General features: G+C 41.9%; 1 protein-coding gene across 1 annotated transcript in view; it reads right to left on the reverse strand.

The window, feature by feature from the left end:
* Nucleotides 1–19,965, reverse strand: part of HIP1 (huntingtin interacting protein 1) — a 156,128-nt gene that overhangs the window by 79,936 nt on the left and 56,227 nt on the right. The window contains exon 7 of the mRNA XM_075854258.1: nucleotides 18,614–18,675. Coding sequence (XP_075710373.1) covers nucleotides 18,614–18,675 — 62 coding nt within the window. The remainder of the gene's footprint in view (nucleotides 1–18,613; nucleotides 18,676–19,965) is intronic.

Consider the following 19,965-nt stretch of genomic DNA (forward strand, 5'->3'; position numbering starts at 1 on the left):
CAGCATAATCTCCCGAACCTCCCATTGAATTTAATGGTAGAAGGAATCTTCCTGCCGACAGTAGGATTAATTCAGTGGCGAATTTTGCGGCGGGACCCGCAACATAAAATCCGCTGTGTGAACTGATCCATAACCTGTTGGTGCATAATCACGTACATGCATGGCACAGAATGCAGCCATTATCGCATTCCACCGTGCGTGTACGTGAAGGAGATCGTGCGGGCACAGAAGCTATGCCCCTACGATTGCCACGGGAGCTCAGATGTGACTGACAGCCGGGCTCCCACTGAAACAGCTAGGATTGGAGAAACCTCCAATCCAGGCCACTTAACACCTTAAGTGCCATTGTTAATAGCGACCGCGACATTTAAGCTCCCTCTGTCACGGGTTGCCATGGCAGCTATGCCCATTAGGTCATGCCAGAGGCATGGACTAATAGATGGCCTGTCAGTTTTGCACTGACAGGCAGTTTTGCTTTGGTATACTAAGTATACCAAAGCATTATATAAGCGATCAAAAGATTGCATGTTAAAGCCCCTAGTGGGACTAATAAAAAAAAAATATGAGAACAGTTAAATTAAGTTTATTAAAAAATAAAAAGATTACAGTAAAAATAAAACCACTTTTTTCCCGTAAAAGGTGGTTTTATTTACTAAAAGTGCCAAAAACACACACATATGGTATCGTAACGATACAGAATAATAAACTTAACTCATTAATTAAACTGCCGGGTGAATGCGGTACAAAAGAAACCAGACAAAAACAATGGCAAAAATTATTTTTTTCCCATTCTCCCGACCCAAAAATTAAATAAGGGCACATTCAGACGTGGCGGAATTGCTGTGGAATTCCGCTGCGGACAGTCCGCCGTGGAAATCCTTAGCAGACAGTTTGTCCATTGGTTTCCACACCTTTTTAGTTATCTTAGTGCAGACGTTGCGGAAAACTCAGCTGCGGACCATAGGTTGCGGTGCAGAATTTTCAGTCCGCAGCATGCACTGTCTGTTGCGGAGAAGAAGCGGAATTTCACTGCGTATTTCAGCCTTTGCAAAGCAAAAACTGAAATCTGTGGCAAGTCCGCTGTGTTTTCTGCAACGTCTGAATTACCTGTCAAATATGCAAATATTGGTGCAGATTTGTTGCGTAATTGCCCCAAATCTGCACCGGAAAAATTCCGCCACGTCTGAACGTGCCCTTAACGTTAATCAATAAGTCCCATGTACTCCAAAATGATGGCAATGAAAAGTACATCTCGTCCCACAAAAATCAAATCCTGATATGGCGGCATCGACATACAAAATAAAAAATTACGGCTCTTGAAATGTGGCGATGCAAAAACAAATAATTTTTGTTTTAAAGGGTCTTAATTGTGAAAAAGTAGTAAAACATGAAAAAAACTATGAACGTTTGGTATCGCCGTAATCGTACCCATAGAATAAAGTTAACATGTTATTTACGTAGTAAACGGCGTAAATTTGAAACGTGAAAAACAATGCTGGAATAGCTGGGTTTTTCTCAATTCCTTCCTTAACAAAAATGAATAAAAAATAAGCAGTATAATATATACACCCAAACATTGTGCAATTGAAAAATACAACTCACCCCGCAAAAAACAAGCCCTCATATGGCTATATCGACATAAAAATAAAGAAGTTACAACTCTTGGAAGGCGGGGAGGAAAAAACGAAAAAGAATGCTTAGTCCTTAAAGCCAAAATAGCCCAGGCCCTTAAGGGGTTAAAGGCTATGTAATCCTTTAAAAGTGATTTATTAATTTTTTTAAATAAAAATGTCAGCCAGGATACAAAGCAGCTGTATTTCAAAAAGTTTAAAATCATTTTTTGTAAAAACTAATTTGAAACTTGCACCAAAAACTGACATTTTTTATTTAAAAAAAACGAAAAAAAATCACTTTCAATGGTTTACATAGTCTTTAAAGTATAGGATAAGAACTGTTTTTGCCGTGTCACTTGGAAACAATCAACAAGGACGCTAGCTGCTGTTAAGAAAAATATTTCTTTCCAAAAATCGCTGTGGCCAGATGTTATTTTAAAGTCTATAGTAAAATACAAGAATGCCTATATTGGTTGTGGCGTTTTTGCAGCGTATTTGGGGGGTCAGTGTTTTTTTTTTCCTTTTACAAAACGCAGCAGGTTTCAGGTATGGAGTTCTCTACAGGACTTCAAAAACGGCAGGAACAACACATGTAGAAAATAACACAAAAATAGTAACCTAAAACGGACGTAAAAAAACACAATTAAAAACGCTTGAAACTCCTGTTTTTTTTACATGCGTTTTTAAACACTAAAAACAAAGGGTGTGAAGGAGGCCTTATAGTGCAGGTGTTTGTCACTTCGGCCTTTTATGATTTCAGAAAATGGTGTGTACAGAATGTATGAGAGCTATGTATAAAATACAGTCGTATTGGTCACACAAAAAAAACAACTAAACATTATATTGTAATTCACTGAGTATATAAATGTCATGTAGTTCTCCCTAGTACAATTCTGAAATTCACTGGTTTATATCTTTAGGGATATATATATTTTTAAAGTGCCAGTATCATTGCAATATTTCCAAATTGCAATCTGCCTGTGTCAGATGCACAGCACAGATTGCAAAAAATATATCAACTATCAGGTTCAACTGTTGATGCGCTTTCTTTGCCACTATGGTTTCAGTGATTTATTGGAAAAATTTGGGTGGATACCCATAAGCTCACAGTTTGTGTCAGCCGAACATAACGTTGCTTTATTATACTTGGTTTTATTTTTATTTTTATTTTTGTTTGTTATATTTTGTATATATATTTTGTTTTTGTTATTTTATGTTTTTTATTCCAAGTTGTGCAAAGTTTGTCCGAATATGAGCTTAAATACCCCCAGGGATATCTCCCCGTTGGTATAAATATTCAGCCTGATAGATGCTGTTGGAGTGTGTCCTCCGTCTGTTGCATCTATATTATTATATTGAGACTGGATAGCTGCAATTTGTATGGATATCAGCCTGTGTTGGCTGATGCAGCTATCAGCTGCTAAGTCCTTACAGGGGCTGCTGCTGTTGTGCTGAGTCTGGATAGCTGCACTATCTAGGGATGTGAGTCAGTGTTTATCAGCTACAGAGCCCTTATAAGGGCTGCTTTCTCGTTCCTGTCACTGAACTCACTCTCGTGCTGAGACTCGGTAGCTGTGCTGAGACTCGGTAGCTGCACTGTCTGAGGCTGTAAGCCAGTGTATATCAGCTGGTGCAGCTGCTAGCTTCTAAGTCCCCTTAGGGGCTGCTTCCTCGTTCCAGTCTGTCACTGGACTCACTCTCGTGCTGAGACTCGGTAGCTGCACTGTCTAAAGCTGTTAGTCAATCTTTTTCAGCTAGTGCAGCTGTCAGCTTCTAAGCCCTTATAAGGGCTACTTCCTCCTTCCAATCTGTCACTGAGTTTGCCCTACGCGTTTCCTTGCTATTACTGATGTCTGCCGCAATTCTTCAGGGGCCTGCAGTAGGTAAGTATTATTTGTTTGTTTGATAATTAGCATACAATGGCATAAGGAGACATTCAGTGATGTCTGACGTCGCTTGTGTTTGCTAGCCGCATTTGGCGGCAGGACGCTGCACAATTTAAAGTGCAGAGTCCACCCCCATAGTAATGTGCCAGCCTATCAAGAGACATGGCACTCCCAGCAAACTCACTCCCCCTGTCTAGGGGCTCGTCCGTCTGGGACCAATCACAGCGGTCAGGAGACCCCTGCCCCAGTGTGACGTGGATGGGGTTGATTGGCCTGACGGATGCACTAGAAACTAGTGTACAGGTCTCCCCCATACTCCCCGACGTCAGAGCCATGGGAGGGGCCTGGAGTGGTTTGTTCTGCATGCCTGTTTACAGAGTGCCATGTTATCTCCTGAGGCTTTGCTGCACTTGCTAACTGGGGTGCAAATTAGAAATATGTGAGTTTTATTACACATGTATATTGTGTGAGCAGGTTTATTATTATTACAGAACAGCAAACTGGCTTCACTGGACGTTCTTGTTACTTTCTGTTGAGGGCAATACTCCAGGAATAGATACTCACTCAGAGAGATCCTCTTCGGATTTTGACCAGTCTGACACAGAGGGTGTGAACAAGCAAAGTACGGGCACTAGCTATAGTCATTCAAGAAAGGGTCCGGGTTTTGGGACAGTACAGAGAGGAAGAGGCAGACGCTCCAGGAGGGCTCATCAAGGTAATAGGGATTTTTTAGGGGCCGACTACCCAGCCACCAACTACACACTACGAACAAGACCCATACAACAAGAGAGGGATTAGAAGGTGCAAGAGATGATAACCCACAGCACACTAACCCAGAGCTATATGAGGGTAAGACTGACACAACGCAAATCATTAATATCTCAAAAAAAATCTTATCAGTCCAGGACATCAATCTTTTAAAAAAAGGACTATCCTATGTACCTACTACCCGTTTTGACACCTTTGAATGGGTAAAAGATCTGAATCTCTTTGCCCGCAAACTGAAATGGATCAAATTTTTTAAACAACATGACCAACAGAAATGTAGGGAATTAGATATCGAAGAAAGTGATTATCCCGATTTCTTAAACCTTATGGGTCTAGTTCAAGAAAATGAAAGACCGGAAGGACAGGGACCCTTTACCAATCTTAAAAACAGAAGCACTAAAGCAGCACCAATGAATGAAACAAATAATATTGATATGTTTGTGAACCTGGTGACTAGAGAAATAGAACAATTGGGCACGAACAGGGAACTACAACAACACCGTAGCAACCTGACAGCAGAAGAGATCACTGCACTACGTAACCTTGAGGGGGACAAAACAATAATAATCAAACCTGCAGACAAAGGGGGAAATCTTGTAGTGATGGAGGTGCAGGTATACAAAGATATGTGCCAACGCATACTATCTGTACAAAGTAATTACTGCACTTTAGCTAATAACCCAATAGACAATCATAGTGGGGAACTCCTCAACATGCTGCAAAAGGCCTGGAGAGACAAACTGATCAGCAAAGAGGAATTCGACTTTATGAGCCCCAACCACCCACAGATTCCGACCTTTTATAGTGTACCGAAGATACACAAAGGTATGAACCCCCTCAAAGGCCGACCAATAGTATCCGGTATAAATAGCCTTTTACAGAATGTCAGTACGTACGTAGACAATGTACTACGGGACTTCGTCTATGCCCTACCATCATATCTGAGAGACACTACAGACATCCTTAAGAGACTAGAGGGCTTGGAGATTCCCCCAGGAGCCATGTTGGCAAGTTTAGATGTAGAAGCACTGTACAGCTCCATCCCTCATGCCCAGGGATGTGAGGCTGTACGATGCTTTCTTGAAACTCGGGGCAACCAATTCAAGGCCCATAACGAGCTTATTCTCCACATGCTCGATTTCATCTTGACAAAAAATATATTCTTGTTTGGAGGCAAAATGTTTCATCAATTGAGAGGGACGGCTATGGGCAGCCCTTGTGCCCCTAGTTATGCCAACCTATATTTGGGTTGGTGGGAGGACCAGGTTGTGTTTGCTGAAAATCTTGCTTCAGCCACCTCGCCCATTTTATTATGGGCGAGATTCATAGATGATATATTCATCATCTGGAATGACACAGTTGAAAATTTCAATAAACTGGTTAACACTCTTAATATCAATGGTTTAGGGTTATTCTTCACGTCTGAGATACATGAGGCATCGATCAATTTCCTTGACATTACCATCTTTAAAAGCGAATCAGGTCAAATAACCACCACACTCTATCGCAAAAGTACAGCCACCAACAGCCTTCTAGCATGGGATAGCCATCATCCCATCCCCCTAAAACAAGGGATCCCTAAGGGGCAATATCTGAGGTTAAGGAGAAACTGCTCCGATCTTGGTGACTTCATGAGCAAATCCAAACAGCTCCGGAAAAGATTCCAAACAAGAGGATACCCGGAGAAAACCTTGAGACAGGCTTACCAACATGCGCTGTCGAATAACAGAACAAACCTATTGATCCCACAGGCTATCACCAAGGTAGAAAAGAATGAGAATAAAGTCAGGATGGTGGGCACTTACGATGTCAGACATGAGGAAATCAGAGGCATTTTCAGGAAATACTGGGAAATCTTGAGAGCGGATGGTGACCTCAGTAAAGCAGTGGCACCTTATCCACTAATTACATTCCGAAGAGGAAGAAACCTCCAAGACCGCCTCGTGCATAGCCACTTCACCGAGGAATTCCCTCGAAAGGACTGGCTACCTGACCGACCAGTAGGAACCTTCCGGTGTGGATCATGCAGGGCTTGCCAGCACATAACAATAAGCAAAAACTTCTGTAGTACATCCACTGGGCAAGTGTTTTCCAATAGAGAATTTGGAAACTGCAAGACCAAAGGAGTAGTGTATATGGCCACATGCTCTTGTCCACTCAACTATGTGGGAAAAACCATCAGAGAGTTCAGAAGAAGAGTCCTGGACCACATAGGAAATATGAGACGGAAAGAGGACACATGTTTGGCGAGACATATGAAAGAAGCACATGACAACAGGGAGGCGGAGATCTCTTTTCAAATAATAGAGGTCATCAGACCATCTAGTCGTGGAGGAAATTTGGACAGACTTCTTCTCCAAAAAGAATGCCGTTGGATATATAGGCTGCAGACCTTGAGTCCTCAGGGCATAAACGACTATATGTCATTCACCAGCTTTATATAAGATACGAAGTCTATGACTAAATAGATCACAGTATTGTGGACTCATAAGGTGGAGATCTAGACTAACAGCAAATACAGCACGAAAGGACTGATAGTCTAATTACTGTAATCGGCACACAAGAACGTCCGAGCATTTACACTAGATAGAATTACGTGACTATACTGGGATGCACGCCCCAAAGAAAAGAGAGGCGAAACCCATTAATCTGCCTGGCTATAAATATCCAGTAACTAGAACAGCTCAACATACAAAAATAAAATAAAACACTAATTCTTAGCCAAGTACATGTCTATACAGAGTACAGCATTGTGGTATCATAAAGTGGAGATACAGACTCACTTCACATGCAGAATCAATCTCCTAAGAAGGACTGTACTCGCCACATAATATGTCCAAACATGTACATTAGGCATTTCAATGTGACTGAACTGGGGTGTATGTCCCAAAATAAAGGGAGGTGACACTTATTGATCCTTTTGTCCATCAACAGAAAGTAACAAGAACGTCCAGTGAAGCCAGTTTGCTGTTCTGTAATAATAATAAACCTGCTCACACAATATACATGTGTAATAAAACTCACATATTTCTAATTTGCACCCCAGTTAGCAAGTGCAGCAAAGCCTCAGGAGATAACATGGCACTCTGTAAACAGGCATGCAGAACAAACCACTCCAGGCCCCTCCCATGGCTCTGACGTCGGGGAGTATGGGGGAGACCTGTACACTAGTTTCTAGTGCATCCGTCAGGCCAATCAACCCCATCCACGTCACACTGGGGCAGGGGTCTCCTGACCGCTGTGATTGGTCCCAGACGGACGAGCCCCTAGACAGGGGGAGTGAGTTTGCTGGGAGTGCCATGTCTCTTGATAGGCTGGCACATTACTATGGGGGTGGACTCTGCACTTTAAATTGTGCAGCGTCCTGCCGCCAAATGCGGCTAGCAAACACAAGCGACGTCAGACATCACTGAATGTCTCCTTATGCCATTGTATGCTAATTATCAAACAAACAAATAATACTTACCTACTGCAGGCCCCTGAAGAATTGCGGCAGACATCAGTAATAGCAAGGAAACGCGTAGGGCAAACTCAGTGACAGATTGGAAGGAGGAAGTAGCCCTTATAAGGGCTTAGAAGCTGACAGCTGCACTAGCTGAAAAAGATTGACTAACAGCTTTAGACAGTGCAGCTACCGAGTCTCAGCACGAGAGTGAGTCCAGTGACAGACTGGAACGAGGAAGCAGCCCCTAAGGGGACTTAGAAGCTAGCAGCTGCACCAGCTGATATACACTGGCTTACAGCCTCAGACAGTGCAGCTACCGAGTCTCAGCACGAGAGTGAGTTCAGTGACAGGAACGAGAAAGCAGCCCTTATAAGGGCTCTGTAGCTGATAAACACTGACTCACATCCCTAGATAGTGCAGCTATCCAGACTCAGCACAACAGCAGCAGCCCCTGTAAGGACTTAGCAGCTGATAGCTGCATCAGCCAACACAGGCTGATATCCATACAAATTGCAGCTATCCAGTCTCAATATAATAATATAGATGCAACAGACGGAGGACACACTCCAACAGCATCTATCAGGCTGAATATTTATACCAACGGGGAGATATCCCTGGGGGTATTTAAGCTCATATTCGGACAAACTTTGCACAACTTGGAATAAAAAACATAAAATAACAAAAACAAAATATATATACAAAATATAACAAATAAAAATAAAAATAAAACCAAGTATAATAAAGCAACGTTATGTTCGGCTGACACAAACTGTGAGCTTATGGGTATCCACCCAAATTTTTCCAATAAATCACTGAAACCATAGTGGCAAAGAAAGCGCATCAACAGTTGAACCTGATAGTTGATATATTTTTTGCAATCTGTGCTGTGCATCTGACACAGGCAGATTGCAATTTGGAAATATTGCAATGAAACATTATATTGGTTTAATTCTTAATATAAAAGTCTATAGCCGTTAAACCAACATGCACTAAAAATGGCTACGGCTCTGTTCACATCTGCGTTGTGGCTTCTGTTTATAACAGAAGCCAATGGGGTCCTTCCCGCCTATGTGTCTGTCTTTTTGTTGGGAAAAATCATGCCACATGCAGCGCTATTTTTCCCGTGAGAAATTACGGAATCTGCGACAGAGGCTCTGAAGGTAGCCTTCGCCGCAGAAGTGAACATAGCCTAAACTGCCTCTGGTCCTGAAAATACCACGGAACTAAAATATATTTTAGGTTATTCATTTAGTAGTTGGTGCACCAACTACTGCACAAGGGTGCACTGTTCTGAATAGGCTGTGGGCCTGACTGGCTTATGAATACCCCTGCAGTCCTGATCATTTCCACTTGATACAGTGTTCAAATGTTAGGGGTGCTCATACACATAGCGGCTGTGTGGCGTAAGTGTGCCGTGCAGCCAAAAACCGCATCACAAAAAAATGTACGCTCTTTATCAATGGGACACACAGCTTGTAACAGGGACATGGTTTCAATGTACTTCACTTGTACAAGCTTCATGATAATAAACTGTCGCAAATCCGCCAAAGTTGCTAGATTTCACCGTTGCTGACTATATAGCCAGTGTTAAAGGGTAACTAAACGTTCATAAAACTTTTGACATGTCAAAGTGACATGTCATAAGTTTTGATCGGTGTCGGTCTGAGCACTGAGACCCCCCACCGATGGCTAAAATGAAGCGGCAGAAGCGCTCAGGTGAGTGCTGAGCCACTTAGTTTCTGATCGCCTTTTTTGGGAAAGCCGAGCAGTTGGTGTACGAGCCCATGGCCTTTCTATTGAGCCCGTACACCGTTACCTCGGCTTTTCGAGAAGAGCCGATCAGTAACCAAGCGGCTCAGCGCTTCTGCTACTACATTTTAGAGATAGTGGGGTTCTCAGTGCTCAGCCCACGACCGATCAAAACTTCTGACATGTCACTATGACATGTCAGAAGTTTTCTGAAAGTTTAGTTACCCTTAAAGCAAGCCTCACTATCGAGGTGTATAAAAACGGTTAGCTGTGTAAATAGGTGGTATGAGAATTGATGCACCTTTATACTATTTCTGTATGTTATACCCCCAGTGCCATGGATGTGGTCAACTTTTAAAGGGGTCCGGCACTGTTACAGTTTGAGATACAGGACACTAGTTGAAATTAATTTTCTCTGTGGAAACAAACTGAACAAAGAGTCGACTCTCTAAGCTTTAGCACTGCATCTAATAGAAAGGGGGGTGTAGATTATGGGCCCCTTCAATAATATTAACATGCCTAATAAGCCGAACAACAAGGGGTGGTCTATAGCAGTTAGCGTCTCAGATAACAAGAACGAAAACAAGAAGAGGGTCAAATAACCATTGTAGAGAGCTGGCTTCTCTCATGTAGAGGAATGTAACATTATTCTGCTGAAGCACTGACACACTGTAGTCAGTGAGAACGTTAGACTATTATGCCATGGCACAGTGGTGTTACTTCCTATGACACATTAAGATTCCGTACAGGTCAACAGAAAGGAAGCGGCTGTTTACTTAGTAATAATATGACTAACGTCCCAATCCTGTGTGAAAACTATGTGAGATCAATCCATGGCTACATGCTGTATGTGAATAATTCCATATAGATATTCCTACGTAAGGACTACTGTCAAAACTATATATACAGTGAAGGAAATAAGTATTTGATCCCTTGCTGATTTTGTAAGTTTGCCCACTGTCAAAGACATGAACAGTCTAGAATTTTTAGGCTAGGTTAATTTTACCAGTGAGAGATAGATTATATAAAAAAAAAAAACAGAAAATCACATAGTCAAAATTATATATATTTATTTGCATTGTGCACAGAGAAATAAGTATTTGATCCCCTACCAACCATTAAGAGTTCAGCCTCCTCCAGACCAGTTACACGCTCCAAATCAACTTGGTGCCTGCATTAAAGACAGCTGTCTTAAATTGTCACCTGTATAAAAGACTTCTGTCCACAGACTCAATTAATCAGTCTGACTCTAACCTCTTCAACATGGGCAAGACCAAAGAGCTTTCTAAGGATGTCAGGGACAAGATCATAGACCTGCACAAGGCTGGAATGGGCTACAAAACCATAAGTAAGACGCTGGGTGAGAAGGAGACAACTGTTGGTGCAATAGTAAGAAAATGGAAGACATACAAAATGACTGTCAATCGACATCGATCTGGGGCTCCATGCAAAATCTCACCTCGTGGGGTATCCTTGATCCTGAGGAAGGTGAGAGCTCAGCCGAAAACTACACGGGGGGAACTTGTTAATGATCTCAAGGCAGCTGGGACCACAGTCACCAAGAAAACCATTGGTAACACATTACGCCGTAATGGATTAAAATCCTGCAGTGCCCGCAAGGTCCCCCTGCTCAAGAAGGCACATGTACAGGCCCGTCTGAAGTTTGCAAATGAACATCTGGATGATTCTGAGAGTGATTGGGAGAAGGTACTGTGGTGAGATAAGACTAAAATTGAGCTCTTTGGCATTAACTCAACTCGCCGTGTTTGGAGGAAGAGAAATGCTGCCTATGACCCAAAGAACACCGTCCCCACTGTCAAGCATGGAGGTGGAAACATTATGTTTTGGGGGTGTTTCTCTGCTAAGGGCACAGGACTACTTCACCGCATCAATGGGAGAATGGATGGAGCCATGTACCGTCAAATCCTGAGTGACAACCTCCTTCCCTCCACCAGGACATTAAAAATGGCTCGTGGCTGGGTCTTCCAGCACGACAATGACCCGAAACATACAGCCAAGGCAACAAAGGAGTGGCTCAAAAAGAAGCACATTAAGGTCATGGAGTGGCCTAGCCAGTCTCCAGACCTTAATCCCATCGAAAACTTATGGAGGGAGCTGAAGATCTGAGTTGCCAAGCGACAGCCTCGAAATCTTAATGATTTACAGATGATCTGCAAAGAGGAGTGGGCCAAAATTCCATCTAACATGTGTGCAAACCTCATCATCAACTACAAAAAACGTCTGACTGCTGTGCTTGCCAACAAGGGTTTTGCCACCAAGTATTAAGTCTTGTTTGCCAAAGGGATCAAATACTTATTTCTCTGTGCACAATGCAAATAAATAGATATAATTTTGACTACGTGATTTTCTGTTTTTTTTTTTTAGATAATCTCTCTCTCACTGGTAAAATTAAACTAGCCTAAAAATTGACAGTGGGCAAACTTACAAAATCAGCAAGGGATCAAATACTTATTTCCTTCACTGTATATATGTCATCATACAAATTACCGTACTTATACAATATGTATAGATATTAATAAAGTCATCACTTCCAGTTTGGACCTAGAATTATTACAAATATACCTGACATTCATGCAGCATAGTGCAAGGAAGCCAGACAAGTTGAATACTGTGGAGTCCGGTAAATGTCAGTCTATCGGTTGCTGAAAGATCATAAGGACAATCATAAGGCCAGGATCACACACAAACTTTTGGTGCAGTTTTTGGCTCAGTTTTTTAAGCCAAACACAAGAGTGGACACAAAAAAGTAGATGCATCAGTCTTTTCTTTATACCTCTCCTTCCCTTTGGATCCACTTCTGGCTTTGATTTTTTTTTAAAACAGCCAAAAACTGCATCAAAACTGTGTGTGTGATCCTGGCCTTAGGAATTGAAATTATTTGTGGCTGTACTGCTCTATATTCCTTATAATGTCAGCAGACGTTTTTTTGCTAATGAAAGTATATTTTTTAATTTCTCCCAATACAGTCCCCTTATATTAACCAACATTGATAGCATATCGATAGGATATGCCATCAATGTTAGATCCTTGGTGGTGTGACCTCTGAGAGCCCACCAATGCTTAGAATAAAAATATTGTGGTGCTTAGTAAAGTTACGCAGCCCCTTTGGGTTTTCTAATAAACAGAACCACTACTGGCATTGTGTAGGAACAGCCCCATTCGCTTAAATACTAGAAACCGTGCCTGTTTGGGAGCAGCGCAGCGCCAGAGGAAAGCCAAAAAGGGACAGCAAGCCCTTCATTCAAGGCGGTGGTGAAGGTGCCAGCAGTCAGCCACCCACTGAAGAAACATTGATGGCATATTGTATATTGAATAGATGAATTTTACACATTGGGAAGCTGCTTAAAGAGGCTCTGTCACCAGATTTTGCAACCCCTATCTGCTATTGCAGCAGATAGGCGCTGCAATGTAGATTACAGTAACGTTTTTATTTTTAAAAAACGAGCATTTTTGGCCAAGTTATGACCATTTTTGTATTTATGCAAATGAGGCTTGCAAAGGTCCAAGTGGGCGTGTTTAAAGTAAAAGTCCAACTGGGCGTGTATTATGTGCGTACATCGGGCGTTTTTACTTCTTTTACTAGCTGGGCGTTCTGACGAGAAGTATCATCCACTTCTCTTCGGAACGCCCAGCTTCTGGCAGTGCAGACACAGCCGTGTTCTCGAGAGATCACGCTGTGACGTCACTCACAGGTCCTGCATCGTGTCGGACGAGCGAGGACACATCGGCACCAGAGGCTACAGATGATTCTGCAGCAGCATCGGCGTTTGCAGGTAAGTCGATGTAGCTACTTACCTGCAAACGCTGATGCTGCTGCAGAATCAACTGTAGCCTCTGGTGCCGATGTGTCCTCGCTCGTCTGACACGATGCAGGACCTGGGGAAGTGACGTCACAGCGTGATCTGCCAGAAGCTGGGCGTTCTGAAGAGAAGTGGATGATACTTCTCGTCAGAACGCCCAGCTAGTAAAATAAGTAAAAACGCCCCGATGTACGCACATAATACACGCCCAGTTGTACTTTTACTTTTCAACACGCCCAGTTGTACTTTTGCAAGCCTCATTTGCATAAATACAAAAATGGTCATAACTTGGCCAAAAATGCTCGTTTTTTAAAAATAAAAATGTTACTGTAATCTACATTGCAGCGCCTATCTGCTGCAATAGCAGATAGGGGTTGCAAAATCTGGTGACAGAGCCTCTTTAAGCAGTAATTTTCTAAAATATTGTCATTAAAAGAATGTATTGTTAGAAGTGGGAGTGAGACACAAATAAAATTGGATCATTTTGGAAAAAAAATTCTCTCCAAGAAAAATCCGTGGCTACACAACTGCATATGAGAAACCCAACACACTTCACCAAAAGTCACAAACCACCCTTAGGGCATGGCCAGACGTGGCGTATTTCTGCAGACACTGTCCGCATCAATGCCGCACATAATCTGCGTTGCAGATTCTGTTCTGGCTTTGCCTAAAATGTGCAGTAAATTGATGCGGATTAGCCGTTGCGTATTCAGGTGAAGAGTACTTCCTGCTGTCTTTTAAAACATTCCATCTCAGTCTGGCTATAGACCTCGAAATACATAGGTCCAGCCAGAATGAAGAAATATCCTATTCGTAAAACCAATACGCAACGCAACACACATAACATCTGCGGATTTCATTGCGGGATTTTGAATCGCCATTGAAGTCAATGGAGAAATTCCACAATAAGTCCGCAACAAGTCCGCTACACGTCCGCAACAGCCAGTGTATGCTGCGGACACCAAATTCCGCACCGCAGCCTATGGGCCGCAGTGGAGTTTTCCGCCACGTGTGCACGAACCTACCTAAAAAGGTGTGGAAACCAATGGAGAAAATGTCCGCTGCGGATTTCCGCAGCGGAATTCCAGAGCAATTCCGCCATGTCTGGCCATGCCCTATGTCACACAGAGGGGAAATGCATATTCTCTTTCATTTCATTGGTTTAATCCAATCGCAAATATTCTTTGTGCTTATCAAAAATCCACTGTACTGTATACCCTAAAGATGGAAAAAGGGAAGAGAATAGTGCAGAACGCTTCAACTCTTCCTTTTCCCTCTTTATGGAATACAGAACAGTGCAGTGGATTTTTAACCAGCACAAAAAATATATGCGATTAAATTAAATAATGTTAAAGAGAATATGCATGACCCACGATACTGCAACTCCATCCTCCCCTCCGTGTGACTAAGGCCATGTTCAGCCGTGGCGGAATTTTTCTGCTGCAAATGTTGGTGCAGATTTGGGGCAATTACGCAACGAATCTGCAGCAACATTTGCATATTTGACAGGTAATTCAGACGTTGCAGATATCACAGTGGACTTGCCACAGATTTCAGTTCTTGCATTGCAAAGGCTGAAAACCGCAGTAAAATTCAGTTTCTTCCCCGCAACATAATGAGCACGCTGCAGAGGGAAAATCCTGCACCGCAGCCTAAATTCTGCACAGTTATTTTCCGCAACGTCTGAACTAAGTTTCCGCAGTGGAATTCAACAGCAAATCCGCTACGTCTGAATGTGCCCTTAGGAGAGTGAGTGACTTGTGGTGGAGCGTGTTGGATTTCTTATAACCACAGAGTTTTCCCTGTTTTAAAGGACTCTTCTTTCTCCTGTGTAGCATCACTTCGGAGGTCTGCTGTTTTTTATGCTATTGCTGTGAAATCTTGGAAATGTATTTGTCACAAATGATAGTCTAAAGTTTGCTGTCAGGAACCAAGCGCAACTGAAGGAAATCTTAAAATCCCCCACATGCTTTATTTTCAGATTTCTCTGACTGCTAGCAGGAACAATTTCATTTAGGGGTTTGTCAGATTCACTTTAATCGGGCTGAGCAATACCAGCCATAGCACATGGGTAATAGCGGTGCTGTGGTTGTGAAAAAAAAGCAGACCCTTTTTTCTTATCTCAGACAACCCTGCTCCCCCATTCAACTTATTTTCCTCAAAAGACGCTCTTGGAACAAAGGAAACATTCCCCAGCATTTTTTTATGGAATGTTACCCCTCTCCATTGTGCCGGGATCTAACCCTCCTGTTTTATTAAAAAAACTGCTACCTTAAAACTTTTTTAAAAAAAGTGCTCCCTAGAGTCTATTAGATTACATGTAAGTAGCTATACTCATTCCCATCCAGGTCTCCCAATTACTGGTTGTTAATGGTTTTTAACAAGAGTGTTTCAGTCAGGTAAGCGGCTGTGACATCGCTAGTGGAATCTGGCAGGTAAACAGATATCAGTGACATCATAATTGTGTATCACTCAGATAAGATGCTGTGACATCACAAGTGGGTTTCACTTCTGTAGCTTGCTTTGACATCAAAAGGGGGTATCAGTCTCAATAAAGTTACTGTAACATCACAAGTGGGTTCTAGTCAGGTAAGATACTGTGACATCACAACTATGTGTCAGTCAGGTAAGCTTTAGTGACATCACAACTATGTTTTTGTTTGACAAGATGCTGTGACGTCACAGGTGGGTGTCACTCAGGTAGGTTGCTGTGACATCAAAAGGAGGTTTCAGTCAGGAAAACTACCGTGACATCATTAGTGGGTTTTAGTAAGGTAAGTTTCTGTGACATCACAACCATTTTTTTGTCTGACAAGCTCTTGTAACATTACAAGTAAGATTCAGTTGAGCTGCTGTTACATCACAACTAGTAAGGGGATACGCTAATTCCCATCCATGTTTCAAAATGACTGGTAAATTGGTACATCGGTGAGGGATTTTCTGGACAGCGATGTATGAGATGGTCTATGGCTAATACCGTGCTGTCAAATTACAAAAAAACAAAAGCGTCAAGGTGACCATTTAGTATACATGGACCCACTTTTGTTTTTTTGCAACTTGACAGCGCGATATTAGCTATAGCATATTACAGCTACAGGTCCGTATTCGTAGCAGTACTCATAGCAGCCCGCGTAGCAGGTGGGGATAGACGAGGGTAGCGGTTTCTTCGTGTATACACCGAACTCATAACTCTGAGTCTGCGGTATTCTTTCAGTACTATTACAGGACAGTAAATACTTTCCACTACAGGTGCACAGAAAATTGGAACATTGTGCGGTACAAGCTGCTGTACTAGCCTACTGTATATAGAAGTGCTCTTGACACTGCATGGCTGGTAACACAGTGAGTGATTCTTCACAAAGCTGGCTATTCCAAGAAACAAACAAATATATGCTTATTCCATTTACATTTATTGCGACAATAGAATATGTGTCCGAGGTTTTCACTTCTCTTATTGAGGACACATATGTTTACAGAATATGAAATACTAGAAAAACAGAACAGTGACAGTAACAAGCCTCTTAGGGAAATGAAATGATGTAGAAATAAAAGGAACATGCAATAGTCGCACAACTGTGTAAATGTGCTCTACTGTATTTTTAGGAAATGGGATATACGTCTTTCTGTAAGGTCGTATGATACTAGTACTGACATGGGCACCACCACAGAAACAGCAGCCACAGCCGCAGCTATGGGGCTCAGAGGACCGGAATGTCAGCCCTTTTTATAGGTTCTTCTATATGCAGCAAATCCGATATACTGTATAACGTTATTTATACCTTTGGTTACTGCTCAAGTTGTAGATGCTTGCATTAATAAAGTTATATTTACTCTCAACAGTGGGGTGGGCGCATCTTCAAAGTGGCGGGGGCCATTCCGATCTGTTACGCCGTAGCATACCGATAAAGAATTATACATTTCTATACATCAACATACCTGAAAATTTGTTTTATTTATTTGAAATGACTTGTATCACACTGACATATACTGCAGCACTGTACACACAACCAGTCACTAAGCCGACTGTAACCACTCTTTATTAGTCAGAGCCCAGTACCCAAAAAAGTGCAGGTCTGGTCTATTAGGCTACTAGCCTCAATAGAAATGGATTGGCACTTACAATACCTTATTTTCCATGTAGTGAAATCAAGCACATACACGGCAATGCCCCCACAAAATCCATTGACATCCCCAGCAGCATATGTTCAGGGGACCAGCAATCTAAAGGGTTTTGACCTAAACGTGTCCTGGATGACATGCTTAGAATGAACATATTCAAGAATGACATCAAGAAACCTTAGAAAGAGTCCCATTTTGCCCGAGGGTACAGAAGAGCGTTCCGAGCACTTTTACTCTATGGTAGAAGTAAAAACAGCTAAGCCCACTCTGGTGGAATAACCCGACCATTTTTAGAGATCTTGTGCAGGTGCTGATTAGACGGCCACATCGTTTTTATTTATTAGACTATCTTAGTGGTCTTTTCATCTTTTTTGTGACAGGTACGGCTTTCTTTATTACTTAAAATACAGTAGACAGTACATGTGTAGTTTTGTCTGCCATTGCCCACTGTTTATTTTGATATTTAATAAGTCCTTGTTAGTATAATTGTGTTGGGGTTAGCGCTATGAATAAAGATGGCGGGGAAGGGGGATGTCTTTCCTTTTTTACAACTTTTCTCCTTTCTAACTTTTTTTTGGTACAAAAACATTTCTGCCTTTTCCACTTGTTTGGCTGACTCTGGGACCTGAATTGCCGCATTATGAAGCAGCCGCAAGTGGCAATGACGGAGCTTCACAAAAAGGCGGCGCACTAGAGCCCCTTAATAACCATTGTAAAAAGGCATATCGGCGCTTATTACAGGGTTAAAGTTATATAAGTTTAAAACGAAAGGCTGCTATTTGTAAAAAAAAAAATGCATACACTGGACACCATGGATAAAGCATGTTCATATACAGTATTGTGCAAAAATATAAACCCCATCAATTCTATATGGATCATTCAAGTTTTATACCTTATATTTGTTGTATAGATATCTTTCTGGTAATCTCAGTACAAGCAGTATCACTATGGAGTTACCCATAGAAACTATCGCGACAGATACATTTAAGCGAGACATCAAAACCCAATTGATGTCTGGTGCACTATACCATTAACCTGTGGGTGTAATCGCTAGTTGTGTGGGGTAATCATTAGGTTTTTGTTATATATGACATTCCCGCGGAGCAGCTTTTTACACTTGGGATGACAGGTCTCAGTCTTCCTGTACATCAGCAGGGAACACCAACAAACATGAATTCCATGAATCCGTCAGGGAGCACAAGAAACACTGACCTGTATGAAAGAGATTGAGCTCCCACTCCATGTAGTCAAATATTTCCACCGTAAGCTGAAAGCTGAAGAACAATAAAAGAGAAGACATTACGAGCAGAAGTCGACACAGGAAATAATGTCACTTATGTCACTCACAAATAATCATTGTACTGAATGTTCCACATATTGATTTCTATAGAATAATTGTATGCTGCCACCTTTCATATACGTACATGAACAATTTCGTATTTGTGTGAATAGGATACAATCATATATCAATCGCTGTGGTTTTCAAAACCCTATTGACACATTGTGAAAAAAATCAGTGTGGATTTTAGGGCTTTAAGATTTGGAATTCTACAACATGTTTTTTTCTGCTGCGGAAAGAAGGCGATTTCACCCTAAGGGTATGTTCACACGCTTAATAAAAAACGTCTGAAAATACGGAGTGGTTTTCAAGGGAAAACAGCTCCTGATTTTCAGCTGTTTTTTTAGCAACTCGCTTTATTCGCTGCGTTTCTTAAGGCCGTTTTTGGAGCTGCTTTTCTGTAGAGTCAATGAAAAAGGGCTGCAAAAACGTCCCAAGAAGTGACATGCACTTCTTTTTCGTGGGCATCTTTTTACGTGCCGTTTTTGGAAAACGAGGCGTAAAAAACGCCCTGTCGGAACAGAATGCCGTATTTCCAATTGAAATCAATGGGCAGATGTTTGGAGGTGTTCTGCTTCCGATTTTTCAACCGTTTTTCGGGACGTTTACGGCCCGAAAAACAGCTGAAAACAGTCTGTGTGAACATACCCTAATAGGTCTTTATAGATAAAGCTTTTTGAAGATGGGACAACCCATGGCGTTTGGGAAATATATGCAACTATGAACCAACAGAACTCTCCTCGGATAGACTTGAACTTTGTGGGCTCCCCGGATGGCGAGGGGGGCTTTTTGTGGTTGTTTGTTCTTTTTTTTACATGTATGAGCTTTATAATACAAAAATAAAATAATAATAATAATAAAAATTTAAAAAAATGTTAAAAGAGAACAAAAAGGCTGATGAGGATCTGTTGCCTTGGGCACTCACTGCTGTTCTATTCCTAGACGGTCCTGACCTTATACTTTCGGAAATAGAAAATAAGCATTTTGCTCATATCAGAAAATCCAACAATGCAGTTGTATGAAAGCCACACGCTGATTGCAAGGAATCTTTATTCAACCAATCAGCAACCATCATACTTGTTCAACCAATCAGCAACCTCCATTTTTGTATACATTCCTATGTGTGGCTCAAAAAACGGTACGTGTTATTCCAGCCGAACTCATAGCTGAGCTGAGTCCAGTTAGTGGGGGAGTCATTGTTTTTAGCGGCTCTCTACACAGCCTA

The sequence above is a fragment of the Rhinoderma darwinii genome, chromosome 2, assembly GCF_050947455.1.
Source record: "Rhinoderma darwinii isolate aRhiDar2 chromosome 2, aRhiDar2.hap1, whole genome shotgun sequence".
NCBI lineage: Eukaryota > Metazoa > Chordata > Amphibia > Anura > Rhinodermatidae > Rhinoderma > Rhinoderma darwinii.